General features: G+C 42.8%; 1 protein-coding gene across 3 annotated transcripts in view; it reads right to left on the bottom strand.

The window, feature by feature from the left end:
* Positions 1-26,418, bottom strand: part of cd276 (CD276 molecule) — an 84,182-nt gene that overhangs the window by 21,422 nt on the left and 36,342 nt on the right. For 2 of the 3 annotated variants that reach the window (XM_030048638.1, XM_030048639.1), the window contains exon 5: positions 9,733-9,870. In XM_030048638.1, coding sequence (XP_029904498.1) covers positions 9,733-9,870 — 138 coding nt within the window. Of the gene's footprint in view, positions 1-5,582; positions 6,145-9,732; positions 9,871-26,418 lie in introns of those variants that run through there. The other variant, XM_030048636.1, reaches the window with a different exon arrangement.

The raw sequence follows: 26,418 nt of genomic DNA, 5'->3' as shown, positions 1-26,418 counted from the left end.
TCAGGTCACTTGCCCTTCCCCTTGTGTGTTTCCCTCTAGTCTGATTGTCTGCCACACCCTGATTGTTTCCACCTGTTCCCCATTACCTTGTGTGTATATATAGTCCGTGTTTCCCCTTGTCCTGTGCGAGTTCGTCCTGCTATGTCCTGCTTCGTCTTGTCTGGTCCTGCTTTGCCTTCCACGTCCATGTTCCTCGTCACGTCAAGTTTTACCAAGTCAGGTTTTGTATTTCCTTTGTTACTTTGTTTTGTCATAGTTAAGTTTCATGTTGTTTTGATACTTTTGTCATAAGATATTTCTGTTGTTACTTTGTATTTGAGATTTGAGTTGTTACTTTGGCATTAAAAGATTTAAGTTGTACTCTCGTGAGTCGTGCGATTGGGTTCTCATTTTTGTTGTCATAGTTCTGACAGAACGAACTCGCCAGCCAGAACCCAGCCGACTCAGATCAGTTTTAACATGGATCCAGCTGATCGAGGCCAACTATATATCAATATTGTCAATTTGGATGTGTCTGTTGAGAGCCTCAGGGAGGCTCAGCCCCACCAGGTGGCTGATCGCGTGAAAAGGATCACTAAACAACTGGTATGGTTCAGGGAGAGGCCTTGGGCGGGACTAGTTGCTCCCTGCTTAGGAGATGTTTTTGAAAGACTTGACGAGGTCCTGCAGAACGCCTTGTCAGAGTCTCCAGTTTCCTCCCAGCCTGCATCACAGTCTCAAGCCACGAGCCCCAGCAGCCAAGTGAGTCAAGCCACCAGTCCTAGCAGCCCAGCTACCTGCCATAGCAGTCCTAGCAGCCTAGCTAGCCCAGTTACCAGTCCCAGTAGCCTAGCTACCAGTCCAAGCAGCCCAGCTACCAGCCATAGCAGCCCTAGCAGCCTAGCTAGCCCAGCTACCAGCCATAGCAGCCCTAGCAACCTAGCTAGCCCAGCTACTACTCCCAGCAGCCTAGCTAACCCAGCTACCAGTCCCAGTAGTCCAAGCAGCCTAGCTAGCCTAGCTGCCAGTCCCAGCAGCCAAGCTACTAGCCATAGCAGCCAAGCTGCTAGCCTAGCAGGCCCAGCTACTAGCCTCTGCGGCCTAGCAGGCCCAGCTACTAGCCTTAGCAGCCGAGCAGTACCTGTCCCAGTTCCCAGAACCAGATTGGCTGCCCCAGTCCCAGTTCCCAGGGTCAGACAGGTTGCTCCGGTCCATGTCACTGTCACAGTACCTCGAACCCAAGTGGCGGCCCCGGTCCCAGTTCCCAGGTCCAGACTGGCTGCTCCAGTCCATGTCACAGTTTGCCAAGCCCGACCGGCTGTTCCGGACCCGGTCTGGGTTCCTGCCCCAGTACCCCGAACCGGACTGGCTGCGCCTGTCCCAGTGCCCCGAGCCAGACTGGGTGTTCTAGCCACTGCCCTTGTCCCAGTTCCCCGTACCAGACTGGCTGCCCAGGTTCCTGTCACAGTTCCCCAAGCCGGACCCACTGCCCCAGTCCATGTCACAGTCACAGGACCTCGAGTCCGACTGGCTGTCCCGGCCCCAGTCCATGTCACAGTTCCCCAAGCCCGACTGGCGGCCCAGACCCCAGTCCCTGTTCAAGTTCCTGGAGTGGACGTTGCCGCTGCCCGGCGGCCCGGAGTGGACGTTGCCGCTGCCCGGTGGCCCGGAGTGGACGTTGCCGCTGCCCGGCGGCCCGGAGTGGACGTTGCCGCTGCCCGGCGGCCCGGAGTGGACGTTGCCGCTGCCCGGCGGTCCCGAGTCCACATTGCCGCCGCCGCTGCCCGGCGGTCCCGAGTCCACGTTTCTGCCGCCGCTGCCCGGCGGTCCCGAGTCCACGTTTCTGCCGCCGCTGCCCGGCGGTCCCGAGTCCACGTTTCTGCCGCCGCTGCCCGGCGGCCCCGAGTCCACGTTTCTGCCGCCGCTGCCCGGCGGCCCCGAGTCCACGTCGCCGCTGCCCGGCGGCCCCGAGTCCACGTCGCCGCTGCCCGGCGGCCCCGAGTCCACGTCGCCGCTGCCCGGCGGCCCCGAGTCCACGTCGCCGCTGCCCGGCGGCCCCGAGTCCACGTCGCCGCTGCCCGGCGGCCCCGAGTCCACGTCGCCGCTGTCCGGCGGTCCAGAGTCCAAGTCGCCGCTGTCCGGCGGTCCAGAGTTAACCCTGCTGCTTCCGCTGCCTGGCGGTCCCAAGTCTGCACTGCAGGACGTTATGGTCGCTCTGCAGTGTGGTCCCACCCACACTGCAGCCATCCAGGGTGGGTCCGCCTTGACCGCCAGCACTCTGGCCGTCCGCCAGAGCGTCGTCCCGTCCATGGTTCCCAGCGCTCTGGCCGTCCGCCAGAGCGTCGTCCCGTCCATGGTTCCCAGCGCCCTGGCCGTCCGCCAGAGCACCGCCTCGTCCATGGTTCCCAGCGCCCTGGCCGTCCGCCAGAGCACCGCCTCGTCCATGGTTCCCTGCGCCCTGGCCGACCGCCAGAGCACCGCCTCGTCCATGGTTCCCTGCGCCCTGGCCGACCGCCAGAGCAGCGCCTCGTCCATGGTTCCCTGCGCCCTGGCCGTCCGCCAGAGCACCGCCTCGTCCATGGTTCCCAGCGCCCTGGCCGTCCGCCAGAGCACCGCCTCGTCCATGGTTCCCAGCGCCCTGGCCGTCCGCCAGAGCACCGCCTCGTCCATGGTTCCCAGCGCCCTGGCCGTCCGCCAGAGCACCGCCTCGTCCATAGACTTCTGCCCGGAGTTTTTTTTTGTTTGTTTTGGCCTCCTCCTCCCCCCGTCTTACGACGGCCGTCCATCCACGTGCTCTAAAGACTGTTTGGGACGTCAGGAGCCGTCCCTAGAGGGGGGGGTACTATCATGTTGTTGAAATTTTGTTTTGTTAGGTTTTGTTCTTGTGTCTTGTCTCGTGACTTCCTGTTTTATTTTGATATCCCACTCTCCTCTTGTGTCAGGTCACTTGCCCTTCCCCTTGTGTGTTTCCCTCTAGTCTGATTGTCTGCCACACCCTGATTGTTTCCACCTGTTCCCCATTACCTTGTGTGTATATATAGTCCGTGTTTCCCCTTGTCCTGTGCGAGTTCGTCCTGCTATGTCCTGCTTCGTCTTGTCTGGTCCTGCTTTGCCTTCCACGTCCATGTTCCTCGTCACGTCAAGTTTTACCAAGTCAGGTTTTGTATTTCCTTTGTTACTTTGTTTTGTCATAGTTAAGTTTCATGTTGTTTTGATACTTTTGTCATAAGATATTTCTGTTGTTACTTTGTATTTGAGATTTGAGTTGTTACTTTGGCATTAAAAGATTTAAGTTGTACTCTCGTGAGTCGTGCGATTGGGTTCTCATTTTTGTTGTCATAGTTCTGACAGACCCACATCCCCTAAATTCTATATTCCCTCAAATTAAAAGGGAGAATACCTCTGTTATACTTAAAAATGCATTATCTGATCTCAAATGATATTTATGGTCAAGCTGCTTCCAAAAACACAAACTTCCAAACACTGGCATGAACATTAACATAGGCATCCATTAGCATTGGCACTGTCACATACATGACATTAAACACGAGATACTCATAATGTTGACATCCTCTGGTATAAACTGCATAATGACATGCATGCTTGCATGTTCAGTAAGTATCTGAAATGCTCTAAGTTTACTTAGAATTCAGAGAAAAAAGTGACAGACCGGGGATCAAACTGGCAGACTCTCCTTGACAGGCTTGAGCTGAGAGATGTAGAGTATATGGTGGATCCTCATAGACTAGGGAAGGTGAAGGCGGACCACCACGGGACTGATGTCCTTGAAGATGCGGAATGGTCTCATTCTCAAGCCTCCTGCTCTACACATCAAGGGGTGGGTCACTAACGGAGAGCCACACATTCTGTCGTGGAGTGTATGGGACTGTAGGCACTACGCTGACAATGGTCAGAGGAACGCAGGAGAGTGGGGCACGCCTGCATCCAGGTTCGCCGGTATGGATGAAGGCCTGGACTGAAGGAACACGAGCCTCATGTTCCAGCTCCTCCTAAGGCATTTCACTGCACATCTGTGACAAATAAAACTGAATCTGAATTTTTGCTTAGGGGAGAGTGGAGGCTGTTTGTGGCTTGTGGCTACAACCATGCATGTAATAGTTTTTTTTTTTTTTTTTCTGAATACGGACATTTTCTTTTTCACCATTTGATTTCCTGAGTGGATACCTAAAACAAATAACTCTGGATCAAAGTTTAATTTTGTATCCAAGATTACTTATATTTCCTTTTTAACATCCTCCCAGTACCCTGGGGGATTTGGACAGGCTCATAATGTATGTGAGAGATTAGAGATTTGTTGGCCACAACCCCTCCAACATCTTGAAGATTTTCCATATTTAGCCATTATGACTGGAGGTTTAAAATACCTGTTTCTGACCTGTCAGTCAAACTCCCTCAATTTGGGCTATTTGTTACTTTATGATTAGACAAGCAAGATTCTTCCCATGTTGTTTTAAGGAATTACTGCACTGTGTTCAAATCCATTTTTTAATCTGAATCTTTATTCTTAAAATCATGTTACAATGCTCTATGAAATCTTGAAATAATTCCTTTCATCAGCTTTTTCTTTGCTCACATCTTGTAAGAAGCTGTATAAGAAGGTTCTCTTAACACAGTATGTATTCCCATTTCATATTTATTTTTTTTTTTTTCTGAAGATAATGTCTGACTTGTAAAAATTTAGAATCCTGGGCAGGTAAGTTAATTTCTTGAGTGAGCTGTTGAATTGATTTTAGTATTTGCTCAATAAATAGTTGGCAAATATACACCAGTCATCTGACCATCCATTTCTTGAAGCTATTATCAATGCTGTACGGATGAAATTCAGGGTTTATGTAAATTTTGGCAGCTCTTGATATTGAGTTTGAAATCCTTAGCAAATTCCTTATTTTCACCATATTTTCCATGTTTTCTTTTTCTTTTCATTCCCTTTCATTCATTCTTTTTCAATTTCATTTTGATGTTGTGAACATTTCCTCTACTGTATATCATGAAACAAACCTGATCTCTGTTTTTGTTACCTGTTGAAAATCAAGCTTTTGCTGCTTGGTCGGGGTTGGCATACACTCAGTTTGAGCATCAAACTGGGTCTGGGGGTCTTTTAGATTTGTGTTATCATGTTGCCTTTGCAGAGGCTTGGAGAGATTTGGGGTTGTGCTTACTTCAGTGGAGACTTCCAGCCTGGACATGGTTTCCATTTTACTGTCACATTTTTGTCTTTTCATGTAGCAAATTGGAAGTAACATACTTGTCTCCACCCTTCAAAAGTTGTAAACCACTCTTTATGCTCTTTATGCTCTTTATGTCCCCCATTATATAGATAATTGAGGAACTTTTATAACACAAGTAACAACATAGTAACTGTTGTGTGATTACTGAATTTCAGAACAGCAGCAGGAACATGTAATGGGATTACAAAACTGTCCATGACATTACTGTTTAGAGTTGTGTTGCCCAGTAACAACATTGCAAATTAAGAAGATTTAAACACCCATTCCTTTTACAACTTTGTAGCTTTTTATAACTTATCTTGCCTTTATATTTTGCCAAACAAAATCTGAAAGAATTTTGTCTTATTGTCTTTACATTATAAAGTTAGCATTTCTTACTGCTATAAAGTTTGTTGTCAGTCGTGGAAGCCAAGCATGTAAAATATACATAGCTAACATCATTATAGGGCAATATAAATCCAAAATAGTGGTTCATACATCCCAGTGTGTGACACTCTAACTCAATGGTGTGAGAGAGCTTAATTACTCTATTGAACATCTCCATATTGACCAACAGTCCCACCACTGTGGCAGCAGTAGAAATGACCTTGAGGGACCGGGCTACTGAAAGGATGGAGGAGGCTTTTTAAAGGAACCTCGATGTCAGGGGGAAGATGAGGGCATCCACAGGTCAATAAGTGAGAACTGCTGACTAGGTGCCCCGGCTGCATTTGACCAAGACTGAGCGGTCATCGTACAGGAAATGGGATTTTCAGAGCTGAGACGAAAGGGCTGCTGTCGACCAAAAGCAGACTATTTTTGTCTGTTCCCTTGCACACTGAGACTGTGTGACAGTTTTGTGCCCTTTATGGCTGTTCCTTGGATCCCAGATGTGTGGGGGCTAGGAGGATGGCTGGGTGAGGGTTAAGAGCAGCAGCTGTACAAAACACCAAGAGGAACGAGACTCAGGGGACAGATGACAGCTATTCACTGAAGCCAGGAAAGTGCTATGATCTCAATCATCCTCACCTCTGAGTGTTTCCCCTAAATAGAGGCAGAAGTAGCACAGTGGTGCTACTGAATCTCCTGCACTGCTGCTATGAGAGTTTCCGTTTTACAAACATAGGTTACTGAGAGGCAAGCAGATCATTATTTCACCTAAATGTGTTTAAAACCAATATTACTACCAGTCCACACCTATTAGTAAGCCCATTTAAAGAAGTATTCTACCCTAGAAATAGCAAAAATTCTACTTTTAAAAACCATTGTGCATATCAGGACATACAATCACAGCTCAAGCTGAATCTCAGCTGTGTTTGTGCTGCCCAGGTTTCATTTCTTTCACTTTGAACATCACCTCCTGCCAGCAAAATGGGATATTTTTGCTCAGTTAAAAAAGACATCAAACCAGTGGCTTTGCTAAGGCCTTATCTTCTGAGACATAAGCGCCAGCTTTTTTTTAGATTAGCCCTGAACATTTTTGATCTGGAAACACAAATTAAAATGTAAGTCAAGTTTTACATAGTTCAAGCTTTCTATCACTATCCTTGCTCAATCATGAGATATGTGACATCGCCTACACAGATTTGCTCTGCAAGAGTGTCATGTAAGTTCAGTTTGGTAACCACAGCCACCTCATTACTGTATTTTACACGAGTCAGCTTTCCAATAAGACTTTGGGTGTGTCAAGGTAGATACCAGAGCACATATTGTGCTTGCCTGTCTATGCTTGGCATTTCATGCCTGTTGGTGTATTTCGTATGAGGCTATAATTTGGGCTGAACACAGTCATTCCTGGGTGTACCTAAGAGGCGGCAAAAACAATGTCAGGAAAACACATGACAGGCTATAATGATCTTCACCTTTTGTAGGCAGGATATGAGCTCGGTTTGATTAAATGAGTGATTAATTATCCAAATGCAACCATCGCTGATAGAGTCGTGGACTGGCTCATAGTTTTGTGGTTAGATTGAGGTTAGGGTTAGCTAAATTCCTTACTGTTTCTAAGTGTCTTTTAAACAGTATTTAATTATGGTGCTGTCAATTCAGTCTCCCATTGAGGTCTGTTTGTTTTGGATGCTGAACATTAAATGCATATAATCCATTTCCCTCCACATGAAACATTTCTATTATTTTTAACGTCAGATATTGTTGCTGTTTACTGTGAGAAAACGTGTTTGAATACAAGATTTTGAATTTGTGTCTCTATGTGTTTTACAAATGCACAGCATAGCAGACTCCCATCCATCCTGGGAAAATATCAGCTCTTTCCAACAGACTAATATGAAAGGTGAAATCATTTGCTTTGTAAAAATAAATTATGCATAAAGTCAAGTTCCAAAATGTTATGAAGCCAGAGGTAGTTCACTGGCTAATGATATTGGGGACTACGTGGGTGTGTGTGTGTGTGTGTGTGTGCGTGTGTGTGTGTGTGTATATGTGTGTGTGTGTGTGTGTGTGTGTGTGTGTGTGTGTGTGTGTGCACGTGATATTCATGGGTTCAATCAGAGAACCCAGTCACAAGTAAACCTGAGATGCCCTATGAAACCCATGTGCTCTGCTGCTGAAGGAAAAAAAAAATCCTAAGGGAAACAGTGTTTCCCAAATGACTTTCATTTGTCACACACAGGAGATCTGTCCCAGGACACCTACATATGACCTCCAAAGGTAGGTCTGATTAAATCATGTGCTTATTTAAATGTAAAATGAGCTTTGGAAGAGTGGAACACTGGGCCCGAATAGGTCAGCGAGAGAATACAACAGACATGTAGTCACAGCCGCTATGTAAGGATGGAAAGACGGAAGGAAGGAAGGAAGGAAGGAAGGAGGAAATGAGAAAGGAAGGATAACAGGAAGAAAGAAAGAAAGAAAGAAAGATAGGAAGGAAGGAAGGAAGGGAGGGAGGATAAGGAAAGGATGAACGAAATATCAAAGTAAATGTAAAAGAAAGAAAGAAAGAAAAAGAAAGTACAGCAGAAATCAGAGCGCTGCTGGTACTGAGATGCAACACTATCCTATAAATTGAGCTTTCACTTCCAACTGCAATCCCACTAGCTGCTCTGCTCTGTTAGGATACACATTTCGGTGTTCCACATACATTATGACAGGGAAGAAAAATGACTTACTCGCTTCTCCACTTGTTCTGACCCTTCCACCCTCACTACCCAGACTCGGGGAAGAGAGAGTCAACTTCAATCTGGCCATACCCAAGAACACTATTAAAAGATAAGACAACCACAATTAGGTTGCACTTCCCTGCTTCCTGCCCTCCCCACAGCTTTGGATATGTGCATCGCAATCCTATTTTAAGCCCCTCCACATCTGTATTCATATAGTATCATTCTATCAGAGGCATGAAAGTCTGCATGATATATGAATAAATCAGCACTCCTGCTCTTCACGTTCGTGCTTAGAAAACACGAAAGACCGCAGAAACACCGAAGACAGGGGACAGAATAAGACTTAACATTTCAATAAGACGGCTGATGGATGACCACATAATCAATCCCGCCTCCCAGTGTTAGGGCCGCAGGCAGGAAGGTAACTCCTGCCCACTGAAGAAAAGGCCCCACAACAACCCTCGGAGACCTTTGCCCACGGGAGGAACTGCATTATATCTCTCTCTTTCCATTTCATTTGATTTCATATGTTCCATGGAGCTATTTACTCTTTCCTCTGAGTCTGTGTCACTTCCATATTTATTTTTAAACCCCTGGGCCCTGGTGCAGACACTGGCTGACCTTTATTTAAATGTCTCTTCCACTCTGAGCGGATCTCATTACTGCAGAGCTGGTGGCTTTGCACTATCCATCTCATTTCAAAACTTTTTTTTTTTTTTTTTCTGTTTGCACTTGCAGTGATCCTCAGCTATTCCGCAACGCTAATTATTGGACCTGGGTAATGATGTTCCTCTCCTTCTAAGATATGTGTTCCACCATTACAGATCCTGCCTCTATACACATAAACCAGAACCCCCTGTGGATTCTTCAAGGTCCTCAAGCTGTTAACGTCTCATCACTGACTTCTCCTCGATCCCACATGATCTAGGCAACACGTCGTAATTGCGCATCATCTAGTGGCCGCCTCTGTAAAGAGTTCAAGGAGGGGGAAGTCATTCTGCATTTTAACAAGGGCCCTGGAAAGGGTTGAGAAGGCCTAAGAACAAGACAGGTTAGTATCCATTATTCAGCAAGCCCTCAAACTGTATATGCAATAGTCCAACCCAGTTTAAGAAAAAAAAGAAAAAAAAAAAAAGAAATCATTTCATTACTGTTTTTTTTTTTTTTTTTGCTTAAATCCAAATTTGCCACTGGTCTGAAGTCATTTTTTATACTGCTCCTAATGAAGGAAAGACAGCCCCCCAAAACATCAATTCATCTCATCTCTGAAGCTCAAATATGGATTTTGACAAGATTTTAAGAGGAAACAGATTCATCACTGATGTATTGTACTCCTTATTTCTGAGTATATATACTTGTGTTGAGAGCCTCTCTCTTTCTCTCTCTCTCTTTCTTTTTCTCCCAACCTTCTCTCCTGGCCTCCTCACAGCTCTCCTTGATCTTCCTGCGGCAGACAGCAGCCAGGGCGATGAGCAGACCCAGCAGACACACGGCCAGACCAATAGTTACCCACAAAGCCACCGGGGGGAACGCAATGTTCTGACCTGAAGCAAAGGACAGAGGAAGACAGAGAGAGGGGAGAGAGGAGAAAATCATTATTCACTCTTCTGGAGCTAAAATAAAACCACGCCTGTCACCATTATAGCATTACCATTATTTCACCATCAAACACTGACACTTCACTGTTAGTCTTTGTTGTAATAAAAATACTGAATAAGCATGACTGCATTACAACCAAAGCATACATATTTATCGTGACAATAATCGTCATCATTATTGTAATCACCATCATCATTGTCCTTACCATCCTCACTCTTCCATATGAAATACGGCTTTCAAAAGCTGTGGATTAAAGTGAGCAACCTTTGCTTTATGTGAACTGAGTAAAAGCTTTACTGGTGTCCAATTAAGGCACTCAACTCTCCCAATTGAGTCCAGATGGCAGACAGCTTACCAGTTGCAGAGGATTGTGTTGTCATTTCACTCAAACAGCGCTGGCACAGCAGTAAGAGGATGTGGGCGCTAACTACCCCACCCCCCACCTTCTGGTGCACTTAGCTCGGATGTCTTAAGTTGTGACGCTTTCTCTTTATTATTAAAAATATGTATTCTGAGTCATGATTTCATTATCACTCTGGCAGTGCATAAACTGTGAATATTTAAGGCAATCCATGTTTTAAGTGGGGAAAAAGTTCAAATTTTAAAAAAGTATGATAATATACATCTGCACTTTTTTTTAACAAGTACAAAGATAACAGACATCCTTCAGACAGCTCTGGACTAAACTCACTCTGGAGACAATTAGACATCAAAGTGAGTGACAGCATCTTGGCAAACTGAAAACCAATGAAAAAAAAAACAAAAACAAAACAAAACTGGTCAGCAGGACAAAAAAAAATATCAGAGACACGGCCAAATTTCCCTGGGGTATTTTAACAGAACAGAGAGAGAAGAAAAGAAAACAGCAGAGCCACTAAATAGCTGTGAGTCTGGCTGTAACACAAACAGGCCTCCTTCTGAGAGTACCCGCTCTGGGCAAATAATTGAAAAAAATAAATAAATAAATAGAAAGGGCTGAAAATTGACTGGCTTTGGAAAGAGGAAATGATGAAGCATCTGTAAGAACTTGGCATAGGCTGTGAGGACAGGCAGACACACTATAACATTACCCAGCCAAGATGGAGGTCAAATAGAGACATCCTTTGGACTTTTGGAGGCAAACAATTCTCAGATGGAAATCCAATCCATGTGATGCGGAAGAGGGGAAAAAAAAAGAAAGAAAATGTGCCAGATTGTTTCATGAAACTGAGTTAATGAAAAGCCAAAGAGTGGGGAGAGCATGTACTCACCAGTGACAGCAAAGACTCATTATCAATTGCAGGGAGGTTTTATTTTATTATTATTATTTTTAATAAACCCACATTCAGCTGTGTCCTTGATGTTATCGGTGCTTTGTAATTTTTGTTCGTATATCTATTGTTGCTTGGTGACATTATATGGAATGGCAGTAACTGGCTTTAAAGAATGAACGGCAGCATCTCTGGCATGAATTGTGGCATATTTAAAGCAGCAATTGTTGCTGAAGCTGATTTGTCTACAATATACATTACATACGCATAAATATGCCAACCTAATTTTAGATTCACCGTCAGCTCAGCATAAATATCTATATCTAGAAAGTGGCCAAGTGCACAAAGCTCTATCTGCTACTGCAAACCAGGATAAACAACCAAATGTCAGCGAGAAAGGAGAAAATCTGTAAAGTCAATCTTGTCATTTTGATGAAGTTGCGTATGCCTCCCCAGGCTAGACATGACTGATGATGCTGTGGCTTGCTGTCCACCGAGCCCTTCACTCTGCTCTATTTAAAGAATGACCATCTGAAAGCAGGCTCATACTAACAGAAAAAAAAAAAAACAAAAAAAAAACAAAACACATGTATGCAGGAGGAGTAATCATATATTACCTGTCCATATCTAACAAACACTAAGTCAGAAAAGTAATGAAAGTGTCTGGCTCTATGTGACAGAGTATAGAAGACGTGGCGCTCTTTGTTTCCATTCTCCTTCTCACTTTCTTTTTATTCTTACTCCCTCCCACCAACCTCTCCCTCCCTCAAGGCAGACTGATAAAGACAAATGCCATAGTCGGCTATCATTTCTACGCCAAGGCCCAAAGGGCTGCAGGATCATATTTTTCTTTTTCTCTTGTTTGATGATGTGATTTTGTTTTCTTCAGAAATAGATTTGTCTCTAATGGCTCTGTTTACCTATCCTCTCTTTCCCCTTTTCCCTATTCCCTGCGTTGGGGTGAGGATGGAGTGCTTTGGGCTGCACTGTCACATTACCTAGAGTCTGCAGACTGCAGAGCTGCACCAAAGAGGCCATACTTCACTCTATACTGGAGCACAGGCTTGGCATTTCTTAGGAGTTGTAAATGTATAAAGCACAGATCTGCTAGTTTGATTAATTAATAATATTGGAGAAAAAAACAACAACAACTTGATCATCAACCCTGTTTGCAAAGGAAAAAAGACATAGGCCTATGATAAGTTATGATACGATATCATAAATAATTCAAAAAGATCATCAGAAAAATCAATATGCCGCACACTAGGCAGGGTGCCTGTCTGTATTTGTATCACCCCACATTTGCCAGTGTCACAAGTAAACTGACAACACAAGAAGGTTGTTTTATTTGATTTTCTCTATGAGATGTTTTTGCTACAATGTGAAAGCCTTGAGTCATAACATACAACATATTTCAGGACATTACAGCACCATTAGGACCTGCACAGAGTATTTTTACATTTTATTTTCCATGCATATATTAAGGATTTATTAAATGCATTTTGTGGCATCTGTGGCTGAGAGTGGTAACTATTCAGTCAATCTGCCACAAAGTCATGCAAACCTGATTCAGTAAAGCCCAATGACTCAGGAGCAACATAGCTTTATAGCTGTAGGATGCAATATTTGTGCCCACGTCTGTTGCTTTTTGGCAGGATGACTTTGCAATACTTTTGAAATATTTTCCCAGTTGCTCATGTTCCATGTTGAAGGATATGGATTTGAACAGCAAAGAAGATATGATGAGAATGTATTTAAACTATAACCATGTGTATAAGCTACAGTTTATTATTTTGGATCAATGACAACTATCTGTTTAAATTAAAAAAAAAAAAAAAAAAAAAAAATATATATATATATATATATATATATATACACTATATTACCAAAAGTATTCGCTCACCTGCCTTTACTCATACTATGAACTGAAGTGCCATCCCATTCCTAACCCATAGAGTTCAATATGATGTCGGTCCACCTTTTGCAGCTATTACAGCTTCAACTCTTCTGGGAAGACTGTCCACAAGGTTGAGGAGAGTGTTTATAGGAATTTTTGACCATTCTTCCAAAAGCGCATTGGTGAGGTCACACACTGATGTTGGTCGAGAAGGCCTGGCTCTCAGTCTCCGCTCTAATTCATCCCAAAGGTGTTCTATCGGGTTCAGGTCAGGACTCTGTGCAGGCCAGTCAAGTTCATCCACACCAGACTCTGTCATCCATGTCTTTATGGACCTTGCTTTGTGCACTGGTGCAGAGTCATGTTGGAAGAGGAAGGGGCCCGCTCCAAACTGTTCCCACAAGGTTGGGAGCATGGAATTGTCCAAAATGTTTTGGTATCCTGAAGCATTCAAAGTTCCTTTCACTGGAACTAAGGGGCCAAGCCCAGCTCCTGAAAAACAACCCCACACCATAATTCCTCCTCCACCAAATTTCACAGTCGGCACAATGCAGTCTGAAATGTACCGTTCTCCTGGCAACCTCCAAACCCAGACTCGTCCATCAGATTGCCAGATGGAAAAGCGTGATTCATCACTCCAGAGAACGCGTCTCCACTGCTCTAGAGGCCAGTGGCGGCGTGCTTTACACCATTGCATCCGACGCTTTGCATTGCACTTGGTGATGTGTGGCTTGGCTGCAGCTGCTCGGCCATGGAAACCCATTCCATGAAGCTCTCTGCGTACTGTACTTGGGCTAATCTGAAGGTCACATGAAGTTTGTAGCTCTGTAGCAATTGACTGTGCAGAAAGTCGGCGACCTCTTTGCACTATGCGCTTCAGCATCCGCTGACCCCTCTCCGTCACTTTACGTGGCCTACCACTTCGTGGCTGAGTTGCTGTTGTTCCCAAACGCTTCCATTTTGTTATAATAGAGCTGACAGTTGACTGTGGAATATTTAGGAGCGAGGAAATTTCACGACTGGATTTGTTGCACAGGTGGCATCCTATGACAGTTCCACGCTGGAATTCACTGAGCTCCTGAGAGCGGCCCATTCTTTCACAAATGTCTTGTTTCACATTCTGCATGCCTGAGTGCTTGATTTTATACACCTGTGGCCAGGCCAAGTGATTAGGACACCTGATTCTGATAATTTGAATGGGTGAGCGAATACTTTTGGTAATATAGTGTATGTATATATATATATATATATATATATATATATGTATATATATATGTATATATATATATATATATATATATATATATGTATATGTATATATATATATATATATATATATATATATATATATATATATATATATATATATATATATATATAAAACAATAGACAAAAAAAAAATGTTTAAAATGACACCCAACAAATTATAGCAAATCTATAAACAGGATGGAACGTGTTGCTGCCTTACGTGCATGCTAAGCAGTTTCAAGGGCAAATTAATGTTCAATTACTGTTACACTGGCGCTATTGCAGTGTACTGCACTTGGGGACTTTACTTGGTGGGTGCAGTATGGTACATGAGGCCGTGCCAGTTGTCGAGACACAGTGAAACACCTTGAGCAGTCTGCATGTTGCTAAGATTCAGCTTCCCTTGCTTACGACAGGCTACATGATCAGATATTCTTTTTGTTGGTTTATTTTATCAATAAACAACCACCCTTGCTTCAGAACAGCACCAGTGTGGGGGCCCAGGATGAGCTCTACATCCACAGCTGTCTGAAGAAGTAGTGTTCGCATGGGGGTCTCACACTCTGCTGATGAGCAGATTTTCTGTTATTGAGCCCCAGCACAAAACATGGTCTGGAAATATGACAGCATGTTATCATGAAAAGTTACATAATGCAGCTTTTACTGCAAAATTATTGTTTGCAAAGTTTACAGGTTATATGGACCACACCTGGAGCATATACCTAATATGAGGTGGTGGTTCACAGTATTATAGGGGTTCTGTGTATCATAGGGGGCCACAACAGACTGCTAAGGTAAAAATAGATATTTAATGGGGGCAGGCAGGAGTATGATAAAACACTACCTCCATACGGAGCCTCGAACACATCGGGCGCATCACCAGTGAGAAATGAGGTTCCCTTAGTCTCTGGAAGACACTATAGGGGCTCGCAAGGGGCCAGCAAAAGTATTGTTTGGGCCTAGCTGAATGTGAAAGCCCAGATCTGCAGGCATTTTACAAGCCTGAGTGTTTTCTCTGCAGCACCTTTGGTAGAATAAAGTGCTAGTACAACCCCCTTGCCTGTCATTTTGGTTCAGCAACGTGAAGACACTAGAGATCAAAGCTACTTTCTCTCCAACTGTCAGCCCAGTTTTACCTGCTTGGATGAAACCTTGCCTCTTAAGCTGTGACCAAAGGAGAATAATGTCCCTTGACAGATGGAGGGCTTCAGGCTAAAAAGAGCCCCAAGGCTCATTGCAGACAAGCTGGGGGGATGAGGAAGAGTAAAGTAATAGTCAATTAGGTTTTACTTTCATTTGGAGGATGAACGAAAGACCCTGGCCTTTAGAACTGCTGCCAAGTTGAGGAAGATAGAGAAAGCGAGAGCGGGGACCTGTGGTCATACAGTGTTGATCATAGAAGAGCAAGCTGGACTAGAGGCTAGCCCTAGGGTTGAGAAGCAACAAGGCCCAGCCCTGCTGGAGGGCCTACACAGCTTTGGAGACCACAGAGGCACAACCATAGCAAGGGCTGGAGATAGGCTTACATCTGTCTCTCTGAGTCTGTCTGACAAGGCACAGTAGAAGACTTTCATTCATTGTGGTAAAATACAGTGAGGCTGAGAAGAGACATTAAAGTGAAACTCAGTGAGACAAAACAACGGCTCACACTTAAATCATATTCACCCAAACCTGGCAAGGTGACTAATGCACACCACCTCAGAAACAAACTTGGTGATTTAAACTTCTTTATTTACTCTCCTCTGTTTAGCACTGCCATCTCATAGAATAGGGACTCCCACAACCAATAAAACAATCATAATGGAAAGAACATGGATATGTGGAAATATGGGAATAGTGGAAAGATGTCAAAGGTTCAAAGGTGTAAAAGAATGTTGATTAGCCAGGATGAAAAGAGAATGAATATTAGAATTAAAATGAGCAAATTACTTTGAATTTGTTTCAACTTCAGTTTAAACTAGCCTTTATTATGGTCCAGTAAGGTGCTCATCAAAACTTCCAAACCCTCTCCATTCAGCTCCAGAATTAAAGGCTTAAAATGGCACACCCGACCGTTCTTTGAATATTTCTGAGAACAGCTCTTCTCTCTGGGAGCGGACAAGAAGCTCACTGGGAGAGGAAAAACTTGGCAAACTGAGATAGATGGCGACAGATTTTTGTCCTGTCAGCATCTTCTGCTCTGAGTCTTCTCCCCTCTTTTTGCATTTCAATAAACTGCTTTCTTCCAGTGAGATGCTACTTCACTGTCTTATTGGCATGCAGGGAGGGAATGCGTGCTTCTCTGGGACGACCCAGTGCCCATTTACTTACACAATTTGTCTGACATTATTGTCATTCCCTTGACGCCATGGGCTCATGGCAAACATGAGTGTATGATGTGCAGACGTGCACATTAAAACAGAGTAATGGCTTTGCATTCATTGGAATAAAGTTTTTAACAGCCCCCTTTTTTCTCAGCGGGGGAAATATAAAGGCCATCTGGTGGAGGCGGGTGGAGAGGTGGTGGATACAGTGAATGAGTTAGATGAGTTAGTGATTAAGTGAGGGTTGGTGGGATGGAGTGAGTGAGTGAGCAATCAAGTGACCTGAGTAGGTGAAAAATCAAGTGGATGAACAAGTGTGTGGGTCAGCAAGTAAGTGAGCGTTGAGCCGGCGACTGTGAATGTGCGACTGGGCTGGAATCAGAACTACGTTTTCTGGTATTAGCCTTCTTTCAAGTCCTAAGCTGTCTCTCAGACATGTCAAGCTGCTAGTGACCTTTCTCCTGTGGAAAGTTGGCACAGGGACCAGAGTGTGCTCTCCCTACAGTGCAGGGCTATGGATTTGGGATGTTGTGTTGGTATGGTGAGTTTATCTCCTCTATAAAATGGGTTAGACTAATCTGATTGATCCTGAGGTGAATACTCCCTGCAGCCCAATAGTCACGTACTGCTGAGAGAGGCTTCACTGAGGGACCGAGGTTGAGTTTGGAAGACCTGCGCCAGATTTGGACTTAGGTAGTTTGCTTGTACAAGCTCACACAGCGTGTCTGTTGGAAACATAATGAGCTTTATAGCAATAAAACAAATGAAGGTCAGGTTAAATCAGGAAGAGTACCTGCACTGTCTTTACAGGCTCATTCATTGCTTTTCCTCCTTCCACATGGTGATATTTCCCAAGTTATTCTCCATTTCAGTTAATGCAATACTCTGTAGTTGAGAAACATTATGGAATCTAAATTCTGTTTTGTAAAGAGCATGCAAGTTTTGTTTAAGACATCCATGCATGCTGAGTAACCCATTATTTATATAATCTACTTTTATGTGCATTATTTGTATGCACACATTTCTTAAACCTAAAAAAAAAAAAAAAAAAAAATCAATGAACGCTAGTAATGAACATTCTACCACCCACTACAGCTGGGTTGTAGTATATACTCAGAACAACCTCATTTTTGCTCTCAGCCATATGAGCCAGTGTTTCTCCTACCATAAAACAGGCTGGGCAAGCCCCAGTGATTTCAGATCACTCAGTGTTGGCTCCACTCTCAATTTCCAGGGTTTCCCTCAGCATATTATGAGCCTACAATACTCTTCTGGGCCACTTGGTTGTCCTGTGCTTTGGAAAGACACACATATTTATTCCAATAAATAATGGACCATTAATAGACACTGAGACTAACACGTGGTTGCAGAAAGCAACAAAGCAAAGAAGTATGAGTTCATGAGTCAGGAGTTGTGTCTTCCTTGTCAGATTCCATCATCCTCAGGCTCTGACAAATGCAGCGTGTGGTCGCTCTACACCACTACTTGGTGGAAAAAGAAGCTTGCTGCACACAGAACTTTATTGTCTTTAAAGTAGCGAAGTTACGGTAAGGCTACTGAAAACTGTAGCTGCACCTGTGGCATCGCTATTCCCCAACACTACAAATCTTGCCTAGTAATTCCTGCTGTTCTCTGTCGGACTCCTTGAAACCAAAGGGTTTCCAAAAAGCTGAATTGGTTTTATCTTTCATGTCAGCCACAGCCTTGTCAGCCTCTTTCTGTCATCTTGGCCTGAGCTGAACTAAACACACTGCAGCCTGGAGAATGAGTTTGGGTGCAGTAGAAGAAATGGGTGCGCCAGATTTACAACATATGACAAAAAGAGAGCGTCATTGCAAAATGGGATGTGCCACAATAATCGCTGTATCTCAATTATCTTGTTTTTATAATCAGCCAAAGCCAAAATCGTAACTGAAATGAAAATTTGATTGATTGCCCAACCCTGTTTTACAGGTTACAGATAAGACAATGAAGATATTTTGAATCCTATCCCAGCATGCATTGGGCAGAAGAAAAACATCCTGGACTGGGTTGCTAAGCTTTCACAGGGCTAACAAAGACGAGTACACACACACGCACCTACACACACTATGAGCATATCTTGGAGAAGCACCAGAGACTGAAAAAGGTAGACACTGTGTCTGCGATATTTTGTCTGAGAGGGAGACACATGGAATCTAACCCACAGGTACATTCAAAAGGATGATTTCAAGTCTTATTCAGACATGCCAGGGGCAAGGTTAGAGTGAATTTTCTCATCTTTACAGTTGAAGGTAATCCCATACCCAGTAGGCTGGCTAATTAACTGAGCATACAGTTCAAAGCAAACCACATGGCAGCCTTGTTAGCAAAGCAAGCACCACGTTGCAGATAGAGGGATGTGAGCATGCAGTAGTGGCTGTATGGTGCAGTATACACACTGGCCAGGGGGTAATGAATGTAGTTGAGAATGCTGAGGCCGCGACTTACACCCCCTGTCTGCCGACCTCATCTAGCAATAGCCACACTTGCTCTCTCTCACCAGCACCAGCTCCAGGTCCCTCCCAGCCCCACTGGGGTCTCAATTAAAAACTCCTCTGATGTCTGATAACTGACAGACTCCATCACTTCCACACACCTCGCTCTACTGAGAGTGGCATTAAGATGTTAGAGACAGAGTGGACTATTGATTTTTTTTTTTTTTTTCTGTCTGATGTAAGAACTCAAGCAAAATTTGGGAGCAGTAATCAGCTTAAAAAGTTGTGTTCTCTAAATTTTTAATTAGCTTTAAAACAAGAGCTGTGAGATGTTCAGGGCGTGTGTTGGAGTGAATCGCTAGTGACAGCTATCAGCACCAAAGTACACTATCTGACTGGCTGATTGAGCTGATGCTGAGTGGAGAACCTGAGAGCATAGTGACAAGGCTAAATTGCTGGGAAGACACTAAAAAGCTATGTGGTATAGACAAGATGCATGGATCCTGACAAACAAATCCAAACATGCTTCTCCACCTGAGCCATAAATGTAAATGTTATGTTATGGGTAAATGTTTCCTCATCGTCTGGTAATAGAAGTAGCTTGCTTGGCTTTTAGCATTGTTTTTACTATGAATATATAAAAGAAACACACTGCAGTCAGTAGAACAATACTTAACTTATCCCTGTGCATCCAGGATGCAGAAAACTATGGACTGCATGCTAACCATGCTAACAAAATGAATGGCAGCAGATGGAAACAGCTGGCCTAGACCCTGTGAAATCTGCAAAAAAAAAGTCTCTCTAGTGTCACAGACATTACAGACACAGATCCGGAGCTGTATTTGTGTGAGCATGAATGCACGGATGGGGAACTTCTGTTACTGGACGCTGAACGGACAACGAGAGAATCAGCTGAGCCAATCAGTCAAACTGAGTTCAAAGTGAGAGCCAGAACTAACACGCTAATGCCAGCTGATACCAAGTGACAATTCAGTGTTTCTGATGCACTGAATGGGATTCTACATTGCCATTGATGCAGAGCCTCAATATGTCCATCGCAGAGGGCAATGTACGAAGACAATGCACATTCAAGGAAGAGCTGATCACTCCTTAAGTGGTGGGGACATTTTTCCATTTTCCAAAAATCAACTGGAAAAAACCTGTCCAACCTGCTAAACCCAATAGCAGGTGGTTGATGGAATAAGTTACTCTTGTAAACAAAGTCACAACATACAGTAATTCCAAACGTTGGGTTATTTTCTTGTTTCTTTATTTTTGGTTGTCATACATATGCAAATGTATAAATGTTTTGGTGACAACAGAAAGTGTTTTTTTGCAGATTTCACAGGGTCTAGACAAGCTGTTTCTACCCACAGCCATTCACTGTATTCGCATGGTTAGCAGGCAACCCGTAGCTTTCCCCATACTGGACTCTGGACTGGATGACTTCTGCTCATCTTACTGTGCACACAACAGACAAAAGGCTAATCTCTGAAAAAAAAAAAAAAAAAAAAAAGTGGCATGTTCCTTTAAGTAGTTGTACTGGCCGTAGTATTGATGTTAAAAGGAGAAGCAGAAATATTATGTCATTTATGCCACAGTGGGAAATTCCTTTTTGTAAGAAATAAACTGTGCCGATCAAAGCACAATCAGGATTCAGCCCACACAGACAGGAGAGAATACATCACTGACAAACAGAAAAATACAGTTAATAACAATCAGTTTCTATACTACTGGAAAGCAACACTAAATGGGGCATCTCCACTGTGTTCATTCTGATGCTTCATTGCACGAGGAACAAACGATTGCTTAGAAGTCTCTGCAGACATTCTGGGGAGAATACACCTATTGCTGAAACAACTCCTGAGTTGCATCAGTATACTGTGAAGTGAGTGAGCAATGTTGTGAAGTGAGTGAGGATATTAACTTTAGACATGACACTTATTGAACCGTCTGCTCAGTGATTCAAGACTGCACCCAATAGATGCTCTGGCTTTTTTGATAGTCTTTCCCAGCTTGTTGTTTGTATCTTTAGATTAATACTATCCTGTAGGACAAAGTTACAAAGCAGCTACAGCGAATCCTTGTCCCTCCTTGTTTCTAGTATGCTGTAAAAACACTTTTCATATTGCCTTTTGACAAAGAATAAGAAAATCCAAACTTAGTGCAGTCATCAGCAAATCTGCCCAATGTCTCTTGTGTATTCTTTGAAATTAATCCACTTATTTGAAAACACATTCACATTGTGACAGTGTTTGTTTATCAAGAGAAAAGGCCAATGCTCCAAAGCACAGCAACAGTTGCACTCAGCCACTTATATGATAATATCTGTGAACACAAAAAGGAGGTTGTAAGCTTAACCCTATATCATAAAGCCTTACAAGTTCTATCCAAAACATGAAAGAAGTGCTTGGATCCCTCCAAAGCCAAGGCTGAGAGTGTAAGTTCTTAGTATGCCTCTCCCACTGCAGTATTACTACGAGAATATATAATGACAGAATTTCTTTAAAAGACATGCCTCTGTATGTCTTTGCCTAGGGCTTTCATTATGAAACAGCATTTCTCATTTTCCTGTGCTGCAGTCTTTGGTGGTTACTGGAGAGACAGATGAAAATTCGTAAAGCACTCAAGAGCTCGGCCTGCCTTTGACTTTGGAGCAGGTCAGCTCATACCTGTTTGCTGCTCATCTCACGAACAAAAACAACCTTCCACACTTCATTGCACAGCCATGCATGTTCTCAGCGGGGATGCAGGTAAATAGGAACATTGTTAATCCTACAAAGTTCATGGATAACACAAATTAGAAATTCAGGTTTGATGATGATAAAAGTAGCATTATGTGGGTGATCCCTGTAGGTAAATTATCTTTGCTTCTCCACAAGTCAGGGTCAGTTATAGAACCAGATGCAGTGTCTTGCTCAAGGACACTTCAGCAGGGTGGATGCATGCTGAAAGGAGGCTTTTAACTAGGATCCTCTGGGTGAGGTGAAGGGCAGTCTCCCTATTCACTACATCACACTGCTGCCCAACAAAGTTTCAATCGATTTTGAGTGCACTATTTAGAATATGGTATGCTTATGGATGCATTGTTACAGTAATGAGTCTAAAACAAATCACGACTATGGTTCATGCCATACTGTCCTATTTAGAGAACCATAGTAATAACATCCTCAGGTCTCTTTTTTTTTTTTTTTTTGCTTTTAATTGGCCTTGCAAAGTTTTATATTTGCCATGACTAGACATTGGACATCTCACATGTAGACCACAGGTAAAATTTCATTCCATATTCGTTTAGCTGAAGTTTGTAGTTTTGAAGCTGGTGCTGGGTTTACAACCTAGTCCTTTATTTCTGCTAATATGCTCATAATGTGTCCATCCCTTGCTATTGGCAATTATTAACATTGGACATTTCAAATACCTAAAGATTATAAGCACTGAAAAAATCCCTTACATGTCCACCATGCCAAATAAATGAAGCTTATCTAAGAAAATCCAGTCATGATCGAGTACAAAGTACAAACACAATACTGTACAAAATTCTTTTTAAAAAGATAATGTCTGTCCTCAGTTGTTAGTCTAAGTTAGAAGCTGCTGTAAAATAACATGAAACTGAAAATCACCCTTCATAATAATACTACAACTATACTGCTTGGTGAAGGAGTAAACATTTAATTATTATCATTTAATTGTTATTGATTGAAATAAAATTTGCTGCAGATTTGCCTTCTTATTATAGTTGCTTCGTAAAAGCAATAAGCCACTTATGGCTGTGCTTTACAGTGATTTTAGAGGAGTGCTTCACAATCGGCTCTAAGCTGTTCTAAAATCACTCTGAAAGGCAACCTCTTGTGGTTTATTGCTTAAGTACACTTTTGCTCCCTCCAGCACTTTTAAAAGATGATCTCTTGGACACACTGAAAAAATGCCTTGCAAATCTCTCTCTCAGTGGAATATAGTTAATCATCGCCTAACAACTTGTCTGAAGCTAATTTATTTAGGCGAAAGATGCTCAGTTGGTGGCTGGCAACAATATCAGAAAAAAATATCCCTGTATCAGTGTCCCACAGAGATGGCATTTTCCAGAAAACCTATACACTGCATTTTAAACAGAGCTAGCTCACACATTCATTTATTCATATTAAATACACTGATCTCAATCTTTAACACTACATGTCCATACTGATGGCTTGGGTCCACACGGGCATAGTAAGGTTTTGGCAAACTTCACAGGAAAGGTATCAACCGTGATAAATATCTTTTTATGATAATGATGATGTCATCACATATACAGACAAATCAAGTAATACACCTCTAAATCTCCTTAAGTGGTTTTACTTGATATATAGAACTCATCTAATTCCACTAACACTCTAATGGCTCCAAGCAGGCAATACATAAACAGAGAAAACAAGATGGAGGGAAGAGTGTAGGAGACAGACATATAAATGCACAAATTGCTTAAACATAAACAGATGTATGAATGGCTCTGAATCTCTCACGCATGCGTTCTAGTCTTCTGAAATGTTTCTCACACATCAGTCAAGAGAAGAGGGGAGTAAGAGATTGTTGAGATGTTTGAGTCTGCCACATGCTTCTGAAACTTAGGCCTCTAAGTTCTGTGCAATAAGAGCAGTTTGGAGTCTTCTTCTAATGTGTGGACATGGCAGAAAACAATCAGCATGGAGTTGCAGGTCTAAACCTTTCTAGAGCTATTGAGCAGCCAAAGAGATGCAGGCGAGGGTCACAGTTTGATTTGCCAGACTATCAGGGAAAATCTGTGCTGCAAGAGAGAATTAACAATGCCCTCTCCTCCCCAAAGAGTTAGGGGAACTGTGTTAAAAAACTGTGTTAAAAAAATGTAATAAAATGTGCTTTTATGTTCATGTGCTGTCAACATCAACCTCCAGGTGAACTTTTTAATGCTTTCCATCTACTGAACTGGTTCAGTGCTCTATGCAATATTTCACTACCATACAGAAGGACATAGCATGCATGCCTTCAGAGGGCATCACAAAATCCCCCTGAATCCAAAGTCACTAATAATCAAACAGAATGTGTACCATAAGCCCAGGTTTATAATAATTAGAATTATCCTTTAACACGGATAAAGAGTTTAATTATAGTTACAGAAAAATCAACAAATTTTCATAAGCTACATACAGAGACTTCATCAACATTATCAGTATAACACAGACTACACAGAATACTACCAACGTCATTATCCAAACCACTGTGCAGTGATGAATCAATCACAACCGACTACCTGACAGCTAATACTTCAGAATATGTGAATTGCTTCTAAAAATGCAATTTAAGGTGCTTCAGGCACAGAGACTTTGAACTACAGGGGTCCAACTCCCCCAGCAATTAGTTCCTGACGTGGTTGTTGTTGTTGTTTTCTTTTTTAGGTTACACAATAGACCCACACAGCCTCCAGTACATCAAAGTGATTAGGAGGCTGTGAAGGAAATGCAAAGATGTTTGTCCTCTTTTTCTCCCTTTTTATCATATTTATTTTACTTTTTGACACTACCATTTTGTACACTACTGCTGCCTTTGAAGTTGTCTGCCGCAAAATATATGATAAATAACAGGGAAATACTGGAGGAAAAAAAAAAAAAAAATCAAGACATTCCCTTTGAATCAATGGCAGATTTACAATGTACAGGATTACAACTTGAATCCTATTTTACTCTGTAACCTTGAGAGTTTCTTTTCTTGGTATAGTGTACCGGCACTAATTCTTTTGGTGGTACATAATACGAGACAGTACAAGCTTACTTTCATTTCTGGGTGTAAGTCATCAGTCTCCTGAAGCAGAACATATTTCAACCTCATAGCCAGTCACCAGGACCAAAATGGCATCACATTGTATTTTGTGGCATCATTGTCATGCGATAAAATATAGAGCGCCATGGGCATCAATCGTCCCCCTCCCTAGAGCATAAACCAGTTAGAAGGTGTATGTATATATAAATACACACACACACACACACACTCAGTGGCCACTTTATCAGGTTCACCTGTACAGTATAAAGAAGTTCAGTGCCTTTTAAGAATGTTTACAGTGTTCATTTTTGTTGGCGCTGTGGAGAAATTTAATGAAATTGAATTGAATTGAATTATATGTTTATTGCTGAGGTTGTAGTTTTCAGAGGTCTTGTATTGGACGACATTATACTGAGATGTGTTTCTATCTTTTTGTCCTCCCTATTTATATACATGAGGGGCCAGAATATTAGAAACAGCTCTTAATAAAATGCAGTCCAGTACAACAGCAGCACTATGAGCTCAATGCCAAACTGAAATTGAATGAACACCTCTATTACTGTGACAAAAAGAAAACCTGAGCATTATAGGCATCATAAAAGTAAACTGTATGGCAGAACAGTTGTATTGGATTGTATTAAAGTGTGCAGGTGGACCTAATAGAGTGGCCACTGAGTCTAAATGTATACAATAGTCTGGACTGAGACCCTCAACAAATCCATATGTGTAGTTTTGGAGTACACTGTGTATAGATGTGTGTAATTCGTGAACACCGCGTCACTATTTCTTACATCAGCCTCCCTTTTCCATGACAAGATTCTTTTGAAGCTTAAACAAGATAACATCGTCTTTCAACAAACACCAAAATTCAGACTCTCCAAGATTTGTTTGATGTTTCTCTGAATCTGGCTGTTAAATCATATTTAGTTTATCACCGAATCTGCAAATTTGTTCACTTTCCACTCCCTTTGCAAGCATCACTTTTCAGCTTAGCAGAACTGAATTCCTTGGGTTTTTAAAATACAATGTGGTATTCTGAAACCCTCTTTTAGCAGCAGTACCTTGTTTGGATGGCTCAGCTCCACTAACAGCCACATCAGGAAAACAATGCAGCATTACAAATGGCATCGCTCTTCATACTGTGGAGTAAGCGGCTGAAAGCATCGAGACAGATACATTATAGATATGACAGGATCTTTAAGTGCGGGTCACCAAGCTGTCTCTGCAGTTGACAGAGAGTTACACTTACTGTGGCAACACACACGAGGAGGGCAGCTGATGAAATTAAATGCAGTTGACAAAATTAATAAGGTGAGAGGGGTGAGTGTATTTCCTCATGGGCAGTTTGCCTGTAATGAGCTGCAGGGTGTCAGGCTTTCAGGAGACAGGCGTGGCTAAAGAGTCCAAGCCAGCAAGAAGGAATTAATGCAACCTGAAGGAGATGTGAGTCATCACAAGCTGCTGTCAAACTGGCCACATAAGGAGCACGGCCACAGCACCGCTTAATCACAGCCATCACATTTAGCCCTGTGATATTTGACACAGAGGTCAAAATAAAGGGCTCTGTAAT

Source organism: Myripristis murdjan, chromosome 3 (assembly GCF_902150065.1).
Source record: "Myripristis murdjan chromosome 3, fMyrMur1.1, whole genome shotgun sequence".
In the NCBI taxonomy this organism is placed as follows: Eukaryota; Metazoa; Chordata; class Actinopteri; order Holocentriformes; family Holocentridae; genus Myripristis; species Myripristis murdjan.
The sequence above is the reverse complement of the archived record's forward strand: the minus strand, read 5'-3'. Positions and strand labels throughout refer to the sequence as shown.